Source organism: Oryzias melastigma, linkage group LG1 (genome assembly GCF_002922805.2).
Source record: "Oryzias melastigma strain HK-1 linkage group LG1, ASM292280v2, whole genome shotgun sequence".
NCBI classification, from domain to species: Eukaryota; Metazoa; Chordata; class Actinopteri; order Beloniformes; family Adrianichthyidae; genus Oryzias; species Oryzias melastigma.
Genome location: NC_050512.1, coordinates 29,106,968 through 29,123,505, shown reverse-complemented (window position 1 = coordinate 29,123,505; position 16,538 = coordinate 29,106,968). Strand labels below are relative to the sequence as shown.

The 16,538-nt window shown below is 41.6% G+C and overlaps 1 protein-coding gene across 4 annotated transcripts in view; it reads left to right on the top strand.

Annotated features, from left to right (window-relative positions):
- usp34 (ubiquitin specific peptidase 34) overlaps positions 1-16,538 on the top strand; it is a 61,706-nt gene extending 45,168 nt beyond the window's left edge. For all 4 annotated transcript variants that reach the window (XM_024290326.2, XM_024290327.2, XM_024290325.2 and 1 more), the window contains exons 48-78: positions 22-166; positions 248-326; positions 404-457; positions 1,936-2,031; positions 2,107-2,171; positions 2,243-2,318; positions 2,690-2,737; positions 2,812-2,877; positions 2,980-3,060; positions 3,132-3,217; positions 3,432-3,600; positions 3,740-3,814; positions 4,822-4,973; positions 5,054-5,207; positions 5,277-5,321; positions 5,428-5,532; positions 5,686-5,833; positions 7,151-7,455; positions 7,538-7,867; positions 7,941-8,098; positions 8,173-8,251; positions 9,556-9,682; positions 9,771-9,878; positions 9,978-10,082; positions 10,958-11,082; positions 12,301-12,424; positions 12,493-12,572; positions 12,652-12,792; positions 12,871-13,011; positions 13,083-13,239; positions 14,963-16,538. In XM_024290326.2, the coding sequence (XP_024146094.1) occupies positions 22-166; positions 248-326; positions 404-457; positions 1,936-2,031; positions 2,107-2,171; positions 2,243-2,318; positions 2,690-2,737; positions 2,812-2,877; positions 2,980-3,060; positions 3,132-3,217; positions 3,432-3,600; positions 3,740-3,814; positions 4,822-4,973; positions 5,054-5,207; positions 5,277-5,321; positions 5,428-5,532; positions 5,686-5,833; positions 7,151-7,455; positions 7,538-7,867; positions 7,941-8,098; positions 8,173-8,251; positions 9,556-9,682; positions 9,771-9,878; positions 9,978-10,082; positions 10,958-11,082; positions 12,301-12,424; positions 12,493-12,572; positions 12,652-12,792; positions 12,871-13,011; positions 13,083-13,239; positions 14,963-15,672 (4,334 nt within the window). In that variant the 3' untranslated portion in view covers positions 15,673-16,538. The remainder of the gene's footprint in view (positions 1-21; positions 167-247; positions 327-403; positions 458-1,935; positions 2,032-2,106; positions 2,172-2,242; positions 2,319-2,689; positions 2,738-2,811; positions 2,878-2,979; positions 3,061-3,131; positions 3,218-3,431; positions 3,601-3,739; positions 3,815-4,821; positions 4,974-5,053; positions 5,208-5,276; positions 5,322-5,427; positions 5,533-5,685; positions 5,834-7,150; positions 7,456-7,537; positions 7,868-7,940; positions 8,099-8,172; positions 8,252-9,555; positions 9,683-9,770; positions 9,879-9,977; positions 10,083-10,957; positions 11,083-12,300; positions 12,425-12,492; positions 12,573-12,651; positions 12,793-12,870; positions 13,012-13,082; positions 13,240-14,962) is intronic.

The following is a 16,538-nucleotide window of genomic DNA, read 5'->3' as shown; positions in this document are numbered from 1 at the left end:
CCGGTTCGCCTCCCACTTCAGGTTTTCGGGAGGAAAGAAAAGCCACAGAGAGCTACGAGTACGACCTCATCGGTGTCACGGTGCACACAGGAACGGCGGACGGCGGCCATTACTACAGCTTCATCAGGGACATCATCAACCCCCATGCCTACAAGAACAACAAGTGGTGAGCACCAGCGCTGACTGGAGGTCAGGATGCGGCGGCGGTAAATCCAGCTCGCTCACTGCTGCTGTGTTAAACCTGCAGGTACCTCTTCAATGATGCCGAGGTGAAACCCTTCGACTCGGCACAGCTGGCCTCAGAGTGCTTCGGCGGGGAGATGACTGTATGTACAAAACTTTATTTAAAACACAAAGCCGTGACAATCCATTCCTAACCTTCGTCCTTTCCTTCATGTTTCAGACTAAAACCTACGACTCCGTCACTGACAAGTTCATGGACTTCTCTTTTGAGAAGGTCAGCCGCGTTGAGCAGTTTCTTTTTGTCTCATGAATCGGCATTAGTGCTGCCACAAACTGTTGTTTTAATAGTCGACTTATCTCCGATTATTTTCTCTGATTAGTTGAATGATCTGGTCACGCACAAAGTGGGTGTAAAGAACACATCTTAACCATCATTAGCTTTAAACTAACTAAAAATTGGATACATTTCTTTACCCGCGATAATGCTCGTGTGGATGCCGTAAGCGGAAGATGCTAGTGCTAATAGTGGAAGATGCTGAAATTGATAGCTGAAATCGCTAAAGCTAATAGCTGAAAACGCTGAACTTAATACCTGAAAACGCTGAAGATGATTGCCTGCTAAAATATTAGTTAAATGTAAAATTAGCCAAAAAAACTGAAAAAAGCCTAAGTTAGCCAAAACAACTAGCATGCAGCTGAAATATTAGCTAAACTCCAAAATCGCCTAGAAAACTGAAAAAATCCCAAATTTGTCAAAATAGCTAGCATGTTGCTAAAATATTAGCTACACTCTAAATTAGCCTAAAAACTGAAAAAGCCTAATTTAGCCAAAACAACTAGCATGTAGCTGAAACATTAGCTAAACTCCAAAGTAGTCTAAATAAGTGAAAAAGCCTAAGTTAGCCAAAACAGCTAGTATGCAGCTGAAATTATTAGCAAAAAACATATTTGGCTTTTGACCTTTTTTTTTTCTCTCTAATTTTAATGTTTTATTGAAAAAAAAGTATGCACTCTTCTTTTGAATCCAAACGCTGTCCTCGTGTTACAGCCCTTACTCAAATTTCCTTCCTTTTGGTGCTGTTTGTACCAAAAGTAACGAACACGTTTACCTTCTTGAGTTTGTATCTTTTAGTCACAGGAGCATTTTGCACAGTAATTAGAACATTTTTTATTATTATTATTAAAGTTCGGTTAATAAAAGAGGCTTTAGCTTCTATTGTGAGAATTCTTTTACTCTCAGATGGAGCAACATTTCAAAAAAATTGAAAAGATCAATTCTTCCATTTTGATTTATTGTATTTTCAAAATAATTTCTAAGAAAAGAGTTTCATCTGCAATGTTATAAAGTGAACAAAAATCATGTAATTATGAATTAAATCTTAGCAAACTTCCAAAAAGCGTAGAAACTGAAAAAAATCCTAAATTACTTAAAACAGCTAGAATGTAGCTGAAATATTAATTGAACTCCAAATTATTCTTAAAAACTGAAAAAATCCTAAATTAACGAAAATAGTTTGTATGTAGCTGAAATATTACCTAAATTCCAAATCAGCCTAAAAAACCTAAATAAATGCCAAAATAGTCCAAAAATCTAGCAGAATTCCATTATAACTTTCAACTTTACTACACTCCAAATAATATAAATAAACTACTAATCGACTATTAAATTAGTTGTCGACTAATTTAATAGTCGATTAGTCGACTGATCGTGGCAGCCCTAATCGGCATCAGAGCTTGTGTTTTCATTTGCAGACGCACAGTGCCTACATGCTCTTTTACAAGAGAGTGGAGCTGGAAGAGGAGAACGGGAAAGACTTCAGCTTCGATGTTTCTCCTGATCTGCTGGAGGTATTCTCATCTTCTTTTAAATACAATTACAAATGTCTTCCTGTGAATCTGAAATCTTCATGTCTGCGTTTTTAGTGGATTTGGCACGACAACATGCAGTTTCTGCAGGACAAAAACATATTTGAGCACACCTACTTCGGGTAAGTACGGTTCTTCGGTCGATCGGACTCGATTCACAGTCACCGCTCACTCCGTCTCTGGTTGTGTGCAGGTTCATGTGGCAGCTGTGCAGCAGCATCCCCAGCACTCTGCCAGACCCCAAAGCCGTCTCCCTCATGACCGCAAAGGTGAGAATCGCAGAAAAAACGGTCTTGGTTATTTACTGATCTGTTAAATAGTTTCAAATAAGCCCAGATTTTCTCTTCTAACCCCTTAAAACTGGAGTTCCAGTGTTTATGTTCTTTGATTTACTGTAATTTTATTGTTGGCTTCCGTAGTAGATAGATGTTGGCCAAAAAAAACCCTAAAGAACTTTATAAATATTTACTATCATAAATATTAATTTTTTTCTTAAAGAGAAGTATTATTTGCACATTTGTGGTAATTGTAATATAAAATAGTTGAGCAAATCACACCAAAGACTATAAAATCTTTACCAATTTTCTCAGTCTGTTGCACATCAGCTTATAATACTCTTATTTTTCTTTTTTTTCTGCAGCTCAGCACATCTTTTGTACTCGAGACTTTCATTCACTCAAAGGAAAAGGTAAAAGGCGGCTTCTCTTCGTTGTTTCAGCTGTAATTAAGAGATGAAATGACTGTTTCCTCTTCTCCCTCCAGCCCACCATGCTGCAGTGGATCGAGCTCCTCACCAAGCAGTTCAACAACAGCCAGGCCGCCTGCGAGGTCTGAGCTTTTTACGGTTTTAACATTTTTATTTGGGTTGTTTAAATAAATGTTAAAGCTCAGGAAGTGATCAGAGAAAACCGGCTCCTCTCTTTGTTTCAGTGGTTTTTGGATCGGATGGCTGATGACAACTGGTGGCCGATGCAGATCCTCATCAAGTGTCCCAACCAGATTGTCAGACAGGTACGTTTATCTATATTAGTAATGTATTAGTTCTGATGTCCTGGTGAAAAACATCTTCCTTCCTCTTCCAGATGTTCCAGAGGTTGTGCATTCACGTCATCCAGAGGCTGCGGCCGGTTCACGCTCATCTGTACCTGCAGCCCGGCATGGAGGACGGGTACATCCAAGTCTTTTCACTCTTTTTTTATTGTTGCCTGCACGGTGTGCAGCACAAAACCGTTCGTGTTGTGTTTGTGAATTCTGACGGCCATAGAAATCCGGAGACTGAGAAAGATTTGTGGCTCTGCGTGACTCAAATCAAATTGAAATGCAGAGACAAAGGAGGCATCGGAAGGAATTTTCTGGATTACTAATCCTTCCTGTTGTTCCAGTTCGGACGACATGGACGGTCCGGTGGAGGATATCGGGAGTCGATCCTGCGTCACGCGCTTCGTTAAGACCCTGCTGTCCATCATGGAGCACGGCGTGAAGCCGCACAGCAAGCACCTGACCGAGTACTTCGCCTTTCTCTACGAGTTCGCCAAGATGGGAGAAGAGGAGGTTTGTCTGATTAGCACTGCAAATTCTGGAGGGAAATCATGGAGAATTCAACGATTTAATGTCGTTTTTCAGTTCCTCTAATGATGGTTTTTAGCTCACTGTTGTCTTTTGGGGGATTTATTTATTATTTTGTCCACAGAGTCAGTTCTTGCTGTCACTTCAAGCCATCTCCATCATGGTGCATTTCTACATGGGAACTAAAGGCCCTGAAAATGTAAGTTTCACCATCATTCTTCTGTCGCTCTCTAGATCAGGGGTGTCAAACTCAATCGCACAGGGGGCCAAAATCCAAAACACACCTTAGGTTGCAGGCCGAACAGGATAAACATTTATCAAACACGCTAAAACAAAATTTTTAAAACTTTAAAAACTTAACTTTTTAACATAACTAAGAACTAGATGTATAGCATTACCTGCGATGATGCTAGTGTGAATACTTTAAGCTTAATTTGACTGGTGAAGATGCTAGTGCTGATAGCTGATGATGCTGAAATTAATAGCTAAAAACGCTGAAGCTGATAGCCAACTAAAATATTAGCTAAATGCCAAATTAGCCTAAAAAACTAGAAAAAAAATGATTAGTCAAAACAGTTAGCATGTAGCTAAAAAATTAGCAAAACTTCAAAATAGCCTAAAAAATTGAAAAAAGCCTAAATTAACCAAAACTTCTACCATGCAGCTGAAATTATTAGCTAATCTCCAAGACAGCCTAAAAAGCTAAAAAAAAGGGCTAGAATAGCCAAAACAGTTGGCAATTAGCTGAAGTATTAACTAAACTCTAAATTACCCTATAAACCTAAAAAAAGCCTAAATTAGCCAAAACAGCTAGCATGTAGCTAAAGTATTAGCTATACTCCAAAATGGCCTAAAAAAATCTTAGTAAATACCAAAATAGTCCAAAAAGCTAGCAGAATAACAATTTTTAAAACTGTAAGTTTTAAACATAATTATAATAAAAAAGACAGGCATATTATTCCAGAGTAAATCAACTTAAACTTTAAATAACTTTCAATATTTTACTCTCCATAAAAATATATTTTCTCAAAATTATACAAGTTAGAAATAAGTGCAAGATAACATCGGGTCATTAATAACAGTAAAATAAAATGATCTGGAGACCTGGATAGAATTACCAGGAGGGCCGGATCCGGCCCCCGGGCCTTGACTTTGACACATGCTCTAAATGATTTTTTGCACAACAAATGACCGCCGTCTCCCCAGCCTCAGGTGGAGGTGCTGTCGGAGGAGGAGGCAGAGGAGGAGGACGAGGAAGAGGACATCCTGTCTCTGGCGGAGGAGAAGTACCGCCCCGCAGCTCTGGAGAAGATGATCGCGCTCATCGCCCTGCTGGTGGAGCAGTCTCGCTCTGAGAGGTGGGGGCACTCCTCCGAGTCGCATGTTTTCTGTCAGGCCCCCCTGCAGGCGCCCCTCACCCCCTGTCCTCCCCTCCCAGGCACCTGACTCTGTCCCAGAGCGACATGGCCGCACTGACCGGAGGGAAGGGCTTCCCGTTCCTCTTCCAGCACATCCGAGACGGGATCAACATCCGGCAGACCTGCAACCTCATCTTCAGCCTCTGTCGCTATAACAACCGGCTGGCCGAGCATGTAGGTTTAGGGGTTGGGTCTCATGACAGGAGGAGCGTATCAGACTGTTAAACTTTACTGTCTTCACAGATCGTTTCCATGCTTTTCACCTCAATTGCAAAGCTCACACCTGAGGTACGACACACTTACATGTTTCAGGTTTAGACTTTCTGACTCTTTTCTGGAACATTTTTCTCCTCTGGATCAGCTTTTGAAGTTTTTATATCCTCTCTTCCTTCAGGCGGCGAATCCGTTCTTCAAACTGCTGACGATGCTGATGGAGTTTGCAGGAGGACCTCCGGGGATGCCCTCCTTCGCCTCCTATATCCTCCAGAGAATCTGGGAGGTAAATGTTGAGGAGGAAATCCTCATTACTGACCTGCATGTATGGTTTAGTTTAGTCAGCCATCAAACTCAAACACTTTAGACGTGGTCATCATTTACGTGAATCAATAGAAACCTGGACATACGGATGATCATAGCTGTCTGTGCTCCTCAGGTGATCGAGTACAATCCGTCCCAGTGCCTGGACTGGCTGGCCGTCCAAACCCCCAGAAACAAGCTGGCTCACAGCTGGGTTCTGCAGAACATGGAGAACTGGGTGGAGCGCTTCCTGCTGGCACACAACTATCCACGAGTCCGCACATGTGAGGCTCCGCCCACTACATCCTAAATGTTACATCCATTTTCAATATGATACAAAAGAAAAACTCTAAGATTAATATATTTAGGCCATTTCATTCTGTTACACAAAGTTTTTGTTTTCATTTAATGGTAAATGAGTTAATGAAACTCATGTAATGTGTTTCAGTACAAAAAAAATCTTAAAATTCAGTATCTTCAAGAAATAGTTTTGAATGTTTTTATTCAGAGTTAATTATTATTCTGAGAAGTTTGTTTATCAAACTCTAAAAACAAAAAGAAAATCTAAGTGACCCTCCTAAAGTGGTAAGTTTTTGTTGATTCATGTCCTGCAGCATTCCTGTACCGCAAGGATCAAATAGTTTTTTTCATTTCTTCTTTCTTACTTCCCCATTTAAGCAAAAATTTTACCTGCGCCATAAGCTAAAAAAACCTCAAAATTTGCAGGTAAAATTACATTTTTGGCTTGATGACATGGGAAAAGGGATATTTTTGTTTCTGCATTAGACTTCACACACAAGTCTGCAACCACAACCGATGTTTGGTTGACCTTTGACCTCCGGAAGAGGCCTCCATCTTGATTTTTCAAAAAAAAAAAAAAAGCTTTTATACCAGCTCGATCCATGGCCTCCTGACTCCTGGAGCATCACCGGGAAGCTACTTGGGGATAAATGTTGGTTTTGAAGTTTATACATTTTGAAAAGCTTTAACATGGCAAGCTCAGACAAATCGCGTTTCTTGTTGCTTGCACATTTTTACCAGAATACTCTTAAAATTTAATACATGATTTGTTGGCTTTAACTGAGCCAAATAATATGACATATGAATATATAAAAAATGTGGGCGTGATTAAAAAAAAAAAAACTGTTGCTAAGGAAACAAAAAAATTTCTTTTGCAGACTCTTCTAAAAATGACACAAACCTGTTCGTCACCTCTAGGTGACCAAATAGTAAAATGGTTGCTATAGAGATAAAACTATTAGAAAAGCATTATTTAAAAGAAGAAAGTGGTGGGACAGGGGCGTTTAGTAGCCATTCAGCCAGTTAGGGCAAGTCGAAAGGGGGCACCGGGGGCAGAAAGCACCTCAGGCCTTATGACGCTGCTGCTTTAATTGTTTTTCTTTTGTAAGTAAAATATACATGTTGTGGTTTTTTAAACATTCTTTCTGACACTTTCAAGTTTTGTCTTTTAATTTAAGACAAATTTGAGTTAATTTCTATAAACCAAAGGTGAAGACATGAGCTAACTTTGAATCTGTAAAGACCGACTGGATTTAAGGGGAATCTAGTTCTGACTCTGATGTGAATTCTCCTCCTCCCAGCGGCGGCGTACCTCCTGGTCTCCCTCATTCCCAGCAACTCCTTCCGTCAGATGTTCCGCTCCACGCGCTCCCTCCACCTGCCCACGCGGGAGCTGCCGCTGTCGCCCGACACCACCGTCGTTCTGCATCAGGTCTACAACCTGCTGCTGGGCCTGCTGGGCCGCGCCAAGCTGTACGTGGACGCCAGCGTTCACGGCACCACCAAGCTCATGCAGTACTTCAGCTTCATGACGTACTGCCTCATCTCCAAGACGGAGAAGCTCATGTTCTCGGGATACTTCATGGACCTCTGGAATCTTTTCCAGGTCCGTGGATCTGGTCGACTTCAGTTAAAGTCCACGTGAAGACGAGCTTCTCATGAAAATGTTTGGTTTGGTTTTTCTTCAGCCCAAACTGTCGGAGCCCGCCATCGCCACCAACCACAACAAGCAGGCGCTGCTGTCCTTCTGGTACAACGTGTGTGTGGACTGTCCCGAGAACGTCCGGCTGGTGGTCCAGAACCCCGTGGTGACCAAGAACATCGCCTTCAACTACATCCTGGCCGACCACGACGACCAGGAGGTGGTGCTCTTCAACCGCGGCATGCTGCCGGCGTACTATGGCATCCTGCGGCTGTGCTGCGAGCAGTCGCCCGCCTTCACCCGCCAGCTGGCGTCGCACCAGAACATCCAGTGGGCCTTCAAGAACCTGACGCCGCACGCCAGCCAGTATCCGGGGGTGAGAGAGCAGTCCGAGCTTCAGCTTTGTGTCTGGATTTAAGAGGAGCTAAAGATGTTTGTGCTGCTTCCAGGCGGTGGAGGAGCTCTTTAACTTGATGCAGCTGTTCGTGGCCCAGCGTCCCGACATGAGGGAGGAGGAGCTGGAGGACATCAAGCAGTTCAAGAAAACCACCATCAGCTGCTACCTGCGCTGCCTGGACGGGCGCTCCTGCTGGACCACCCTCATCAGGTCAGGCCCTGAGACGCCTGCAGGAAGCGGTTGTAGCCGGCGGTGCCATCATCATTCTCTCCTTTTTGTCTCAGTGCCTTCAGAGTTCTGCTGGAGAACGACGAGGACCGGCTGCTGGTGGTCTTCAACAGAGGACTCATCCTCATGACGGAGGTGCGTTCAAGGACAACCTGCCATTCAAGTCTTTGTGTGAATGTTTAGTGATCATTCACACTGTAGTGATTCACCTGCTCCTTTCTGCACATTTTTCGGCACTTAAAAACTCCATCACCTTTCAGTGATTTCGGTAATCTTGGTATCAAACGTTGAGCTTGTTCAAAACTGCTTAGAATTTCGGTATTCATAAACTTTATAGTTTTTGAAATATTGAGCAAATACGCCCCGTAGGAAAGTCTTAAAAGTTTAAAGTGGATTAGCAACAATCCTTTAAATATATTCATAAGCTATGTTTTAACCTTTTATAGTAATTTAAAAAATTGAGTCTCCCTTCTAATTTAACAACATACTGACGTTTTTGGCTAATTCGTCATCTACTGGGTTTTTTAGGCTAATCTAGAGTTTAGCATCTGTTTTAGCAACAGGCTAACATTTCTGAGTAATTTAGTTTACTGAGGAATTTTAGGCTTTTTTGGAGTTTAGCTAACATTTAGGCAGTATGCTAGCTTTTTTGGCTAACTTGGCATCTACTGAGTTTTTGGGCTAATTTAGAGTTTCCCTAATATTTTAGCAACAGGCTAATGTTTTCACTAATTTGACATTTATAGAGGATTTTTGGGCTATTTTAGAGTTTAGCTAGTATTTAAGCAATAAGCTAGCTTTTTTTTGGCTAATTTGCATCAACTGAAGGTTGTTTTTTTATTTATTTATTTATTTGGGTTAATTTGGAGTATAGCTGATATTTTAGCCACATGCTAACATTTTTGGCTAATTTGTTGTTCACTGAGGTTTATAGGCTAATTTAGAGTTTAGCTCCTATTTTAACAACATGCTAAAGTTTTTACTAATTTAATTTACTGAGGAATTTTAGGCTATTTTGGATTTTAGCTAATATTTAAGCAACAAGCTAGCCTTTTCTGCTAATTTGGCATCTACTAAGGTTTTTGGGCTAATTTGAAGTTTTTGTTCATATTTAAGTAACACGCTAAATATTTTTTGCTGAATTGGCATCTATTAGGGATTTTTAAGCCATTTTAATACAAATTTTTCAGAAATTTAGGTCAACTTCAGCGCTCTCTCATAGTTCTTTAACAAAATTTCCAGTCTTTTAGCCAATTTACCTTTTTGCAAATAGCATTTGCATTTTCAGCAATTATAGTAAATTGCGTCACCATTTTCAGCAAAATAGCTTCAGCTTTCAGCAAAAAGCATTCACACTAGCATTAGTGCATGTAATACAACTTTTCTAGTTTTAGTTGTGAACATAAAAGTTTGAATTAAATCACACTTCAACTCTGCAGAGCTTCAACACTCTGCACATGATGTACCACGAAGCGACCGCCTGTCATGTGACCGGAGACCTGGTGGAGCTGCTCTCCATCTTCCTGTCGGTTCTGAAATCCACGCGGCCGTACCTGCAGCGCAAAGGTCAGGCCCCGCCCCCTCACAAACGGAGAATCCGGCTGGCATCGTCATCCTCCTCTGATCCTAACCTTCCTTTCACTCTTTCCCTCAGATGTGAAGCAGGCTCTGATCCAGTGGCAGGAGAGGATCGACTTTGCACACAAACTCCTCACACTCCTCAACTCCTACAGTCCTCCGGAGCTCCGAAACGCCTGCCTGGGTAACTTTTTTTGATTTACTCTTAGATATGTAAAGTTTTTCCTTCTTAAAGATCTGACGTCCAGCTGCAGCTTTCTCACGTTTCTCCGGCTTTTCGCAGATGTCCTGAAGGAGCTGGTTCTTCTGAGTCCTCACGACTTCCTGCACACCCTCGTCCCGTTTCTGCAGCACAACCACTGCACCTACCATCACAGCAACATCCCCAGTGAGTGAACCACATCTCCCCTTTCCATCTCACAGTCTATCTTTAGGTCTGAAACTCCAATTTAAAAGAAATTTAAAGCATAAACCAGAGGAAATTCACATTATTGTAAACATCTGGATGTTTAAAGGTTTCTGATGAGAAAAGATGTAACATTGTAAATATGAAATCACTAAATGACTTATAGTCAACAAAGAAAACAAGAACTTTTTTATCAGTTATCGAAGTAAAACTTCTTTTGTTATTTTTTCCTTTTTTTGTTAGCAAAAATGAGAACCTTCATCACTGAAAACACATTTCCTCGAACATAAATAATTACTGAAATATTAGGAATTTAGACCCAAAAAATCCTTTAAAAACTAATACTGGAGACTTTACCTTTGGTCCACTCATTTCTGGGACATGTAAGACTTTACCCAGGGACCCACCGAATTTAAAGGAATATTGAAATTCATCTAAATACTTGGCTTGGGGGAAAATCACCAGGCAATAGTGCTCTAGGGTTGATCTGCAGACTTCCTGTTTGTGCAAAATTGATTGATCTTTGTTGATTTAGGTTGTTTGTCTTTTTAAGAACAACTCCCAAAGTGTTCCCAGTGGTCTTTTAATTATGATTATGCCGTTTTTTGACAAAATCAAAAATGTATTTTCGTATTTTTTTGTATTTTCAGTCACAAATATGATTTTCATCAAACTCTATTTTTTCTTCTGCTTCTGATTTATAACAATTTTAACACAAATATTCAGAAATGCAATTTTAAGCTTTGTTGTCTTCATTAAAATCCTCCATTTAAAAAATATCCCAAAAGAATTTGTTAAAAACACAATTTTCAGTCTTTAAGTCAGATGCTGTCATTGCGATTTCGTTTGTGTTCCAGTGTCCTTCGGCCCGTACCTGCCCTGCAGAGAAAACATCAAACTGATGGGAGCCAAAAACAACATCCGGCCCCCCAGACCAGAGCTCAACATGTGTCTGCTGCCCTCTCTGGTGGAGAGCAGCAAGGTAAGAGCGGACGCTTTCACGGCACCAGAGCTCAGCAGTGACAAGGATTGAGCGAATTTGAGGATTCTCCATGTAGTTTTTAAATGAATCTTCTGTATCAGAATCAGAAGGAGCTTTATTGCCGAGTACAATTTTACACGTACGAGGAATTTGTCTTGGTGATGATGACCCCTACATCGAATAAATCAAAACACAATTTAGTAAAAAAATGAAATATTACAACATAATTAGATATACACAATTGGTGGAGATGTTTAAATGCAAATTAAAGACGCTTTTTATTTTATTTTATCAACTTATTTATTTCTTGGGCTATTGAGTATTCTGTGGTTATCCTGTCTGTCTCTAAATCTATCAAGTGCCCTTTCAAAATTTTTAAACACATTTCCTTCCTTATTATGTTTAGCTTATATTATTTTCACGTTTAATTAAATTTGTCTTGTAAATTTGTATTATTTTAAATCAGGGGTGTCAAACTGAAGAGCCAAAAATCCAAAACTCGCCTTAGGTTACAGAGTGAACAGGATAAACATTTATTGAACACCCTAAGACAACATTTTTTAAAACTGTAACTTTTTAACATAATTATGCTGTAAGCTGAATTTGGCCAGTGAAGATGCTGAAGCTGAGAGCTCAAAACTCTGAAGTTTATATCTGAAATCACTGAAGCTAATAGTTAGCTAGAATATTAGCCAAAAGCCAAATCGGCCTAAAAGACAAAAGAAAAAAAAGAAAACTAGTCAAAACAGCTAGCATGTGGCTGAAAAAATAGCTAAACTCTAAAACAGCCTAAAAAACTGAAAATGCCTTAATTATCCAAAACAGCTAGCATGTAGCTTAAATATTAGCTAAACTCCAAAAAGCCTAAACAATCTTAGTTAATGCCAAAATATCCAAGAAGCTAGCATAATGCCAATTTTAAAAACTTTTTGACATAATTATGAATAATCAAAGGCAGGAATATTATTCTAGAATAAATCAATTTAAACCTTAAATAACTTTCAATATTTTACACTACATAAAAATATATTTTGTAAAAATGATACAAGTTAGAAATGAGCACAAGATAACATCAGGTCATTAATAACAATAAATATAATGATCTGGAGGGCCGGATCCGGCCCCAGGGCCTTGACTTTGACATGTGTTTTGAAGAATGTGAAGCTCCATGTATTTAACAGCATCTTGATGAATGGAACCATATTGATTGGTTGTCAGGGAAAGGACGAGGTGTACGACCGGATGCTGCTGGACTACTTCCTGTCCTACCACCAGTTCATCCACCTGCTGTGCCGCGTGGCCATCAACTGCGAGAAGTTCACCGACACGCTTGTCAAGCTGAGTATGTATCAGACAGACACGTTTCCACCGCCGTCAGAGTCGCTGCCATGCTGTCCGTCTTCTCCTCAGGTGTGTTGATCGCGTACGAAGGACTTCCTCTTCATCTCTCGCTCTTCCCTAAACTGTGGACGGAGCTCTGCCAGTCATCGGTACGACACGTTTGCCGCTCTCGCTGGTTTGTTTCAAGGACTTTTGCTCATAAAGATTTATGGTTTTATTGTTTTGAAGTCTGTGATGGCAAAAACCTGCGTGAAGCTGCTGTGTGAAGATCCGGCCTTCAGCGAGTACATCAAGTGCATCCTGATGGACGAGCGGACGTTTCTCAACAATAACGTGGCCTACTCCTTCCTGACCTGCTTCATGCACAAAGTGAAGACCCGAAGCTCTGATAAACCCAGTCAGAGGAAGAAATCCCTTCAAACTGAATTCTGGTTTTGTTCTCTGTAGGTCCAGGTTCTGTCGAGTCCCAGCTCCTCCAACCTGATAGGTGTTCTGGTGACAAACCTTCTGAGCGAGCAGAGCAACCTGCAGCCGGAGCTGGCTGCTCACCGCGTGGAGCTGACCAAGACCAGCATCCTCCTCAACGCCGTACGAACACACTCACACTGAGCATGCTGCAGCTGCTGCTGTGGGTTTGACTGTCGGTCTGTTCTCATCAGGACCTGCGGGCGCTGGTGCTGCTGCTGTCGGTGCAGCCGCCTCAGGCCGTCGACCCGGCTCTGAGTCCGGCGCTGCAGGAGCTGCTGACTCGCTGCCGACTCTGCATTCAGCAGCGCAGCACTTTAGAACTGGAGGCCAAAGACCTCAAAGCTAAAGGTACGACTTACACTCACTAATGCACACGGATGCGCTTTCAAGTTCTCCTCCGATGAAAATCCTGTTTTTTTTTAAAGTTTTTAACATATTTGGCATTTTTCTAATGAAAGAGAAGAAATGTATTAGAAATAATTTCGTTTTTGCAATTCTGAGTATTTCTCCTTTTAAATCAATCAAACTGTCACAGACGGACTCTGTTTGAATCAATCAATCTTTACATCGCAACAGCTCTGCTGCACATGCACTAAACCCTCATCTGTTCCTAGTGTCTAGTTCAGGTTCTGGAGAAAAGAAGATGGTATCTTCACATTGACTGCAGTCAAATGAGCCGCCGTTCACATTTCTGTGGTCAAATCAGCATCACTGGAATTTTTGTGTGAGTTTCATCCAATACTTACGGTAGCAGGACTGAGAACGCTGGAAAATCTCCACCAGACTCCACGGAGCTTCTTGATGTGACCACGGAAATGTGAACGGCGGCTCATTTGACCGCAGTTGGAAAGGATTGTAAATCAATGAAAGATGAGAGAGAGAGAAAAGAAATCTCACTTGGGTGAATTATTTAATTCATGTGTCAAAGTCGAGGCCCGGGGGCCGGATCCGGCCCTCCAGGTAATTCTATCCGGCCCTCCAGATCATTTAATATTATTGTTATTAATGGCCCGATGTTATCTTGCACTCATTTCTAACTTGTATAATTTTGACAAAATATATTAGTTATTTAAGGTTTAAGAGGATTTATTCTGGAATAATATTCCAGTCTTTATTTTTCATAACCATGTTAAAAAGTTGAGGTATCTTGGAGTTTAGCTAATATTTCAGCTACATGCTAGCTGTTTGGCTAATTTGACTTTTTTTTCAGTTTTTTGGCTATTTTGAAGTTTAGCTATTTTTTCAACTTCATGCTAGCTATTTTAGCTAACCTAAGTTATTTTTTAAGGCTAATTTGGCATTTAACTAATCTTTTAGCTGGCTATCAGCTTCAGTGGTTTTAACTATCAGCACTAGCATCTTCAGCGGTCAAATTCAGTTTACAGCATTCCCATTAACATCATCACAGGTAATACTATATTCTAGTTCATAATTATGTTAAAACATTACAGTTTTAAAGTTATAAAGTATAGTTTTAGTGTTTGATAAATGTTTATTCTGTTCGGCCCGCGACCTAAGGTGTCTTTTGGATTTTGGCCTCTAGTGTGATTGAGTTTGACACTCCTGCTGGAGAACAAGTAAAATTATCCTGGGAAGTGATTAAAATCTGTGCGGGAAATGCAGCGATGTGTGTCTTTTCTGAAGATATTAAATGTGGACAACATGAATTTCTAATAGTTTTTGTGCTCGATTGCACTTAAAATAAGCGTAAAAAACATCAACCAAAATGAAACCTGTTAGAATAATATCTGCTCACACGTATTCTTGCGTTCTTGTGTGCTGATACGTGCTGACACATTTGAACAAACGTATATGCACTCTGACAAATATACACACGCTCAGATCTGCTAACACACTATCACTCCTATGTGCTCACACATGGTAAGACACAGCTACACAAACTCGCGCTCACCTACATGCGCTAACGAGCATAAAAACACTAATATGCACTAACGAGCATTAATAGACACACATGGACTTTGTGCACACCTATTCACACTTTCTGAGCTTGTGTCCTCCTGCTGCTGTTTTGCGGCTCCCTGTGTGACTTGTGTTGCCGTTTGTGTGTCAGCTGAGGACGAGGGAGCCACGCCGGTGAAGCGGCGGAGGATGAGCAGCGACGACGACGCAGCCGCAGATGGAGCCGCTCCGCTCTGCGTCGCCTCCACCTCCACCTCCTCCTCGGCTCTCCCCGCCTGCAGTGAAGCAAAAGCCGACCACCAGGAGGCGCTGACGCCCGCCAGCACCTCCGACACAGAGACACGAGACTCCTCCTCCCTGATAGACCCCGGCACCGAGCAGGACCCCCCCTCTCCTGACTCAAACCCGGCCACCTCTGGAAATCTGGACTCCTCGCCTAAAGAGGAGAAGATGGAGGCCTCCTCATCCTCCTCCTCCTCGTTCTCCTCCTCCTCGTCCTCTCTGATGCAGGAGGCTGGGGACGGGTTTGTCCAGGGGGAGGAGGCGGAGCCTCAGCACCATGAGGAGCACGGGGAGGAGGCGAAGAAAGGAGCGGGGGCTTCCACCTCCTCTGACGAGGTGAAGGAGAAGAAGGAGGCGAGCTTAAAGGCTGGCATCAGCCCTGCTCCTCCCCAGCTCGAGGATGCCGCCCTCCCCTCAGCTATTGGGCTATCAGGGGAGGGGCCGGAAAGTAGCCACGCCTCCTCTGCACAGATGAACAGCGGCCCCCCACCTGACATGCTGGACATGCTGTACAGGACTGTGGAAGCTGCCATCGCCATAGTTACCAAGCTGTCGACAAAAGGTCCGCCCTCTTCATGACATCATCAGCGCACAGCCAACATGTGATCAGAACTTGCCCCTCCCCCTCCAAGCCTAACTCCGCTCAGAGAAATCCGACTTTTCATTTGGTTCCGCCGCCGTTTCCGTGCTGCAGTTTGTTGCCTTCCGCCGACGTTTTCGCCGGTTTGTTTCAGCTTCAGTGACTCGCCGTGTCGTCCCGCTCCGATCAACGCCAACTCCCTGTCAAGCGAAGAAATTAAAACAAAATCAATAAAATAAAAAACAAGCTGCAGCACATTTTTTCAAGGGCAAAAAAAAAAAGCAAGTTTTCGTGTGCGTGTTTTATACTGGATTGAGTTTGTTTGGAAAGTGATCTTATTTGTTTGAGGTTTGCTGTAACGGGGAAAGGTTTACACAACTTTTGTCTCCTATGTAATTTAATTTTATTGCATTTTTACTGTGTATAAAAACGGTCGTCCTCTGTGCCAGTTTTGTACTTTAAGAACGAGGCAAAAGAAAGTTGCCTTGAGTTTTTCTGTGGTTTAATTATCCAGAAACCAAGTTTACCTGTAAATTAAGAGAACCACAAAGAACTTGATTCTGTAAAGAATCATCTCTAGTCATTGCCTGAAGGTGTATATGAAAAACTTTAGAATATATATATAAATATCTTTATATAAATATATATAAATCTAAAATTCTATAAAAGCGGTGCTTTATTCGACTGTGGTTAAAATAAAGCCCCTCATGTTGGACCAGCTGGAGCTTTTATTTTCTTTAATGAACTACATTCCATGATGTTTATTTTTGGCTGCTTCTGCTGTGTTCTGACGATTCTTTTGACTTTATTTTAACAGAAATGACTAATAAAAGCAGTTTTAATATGAAGGGTTACAAAACTAAAA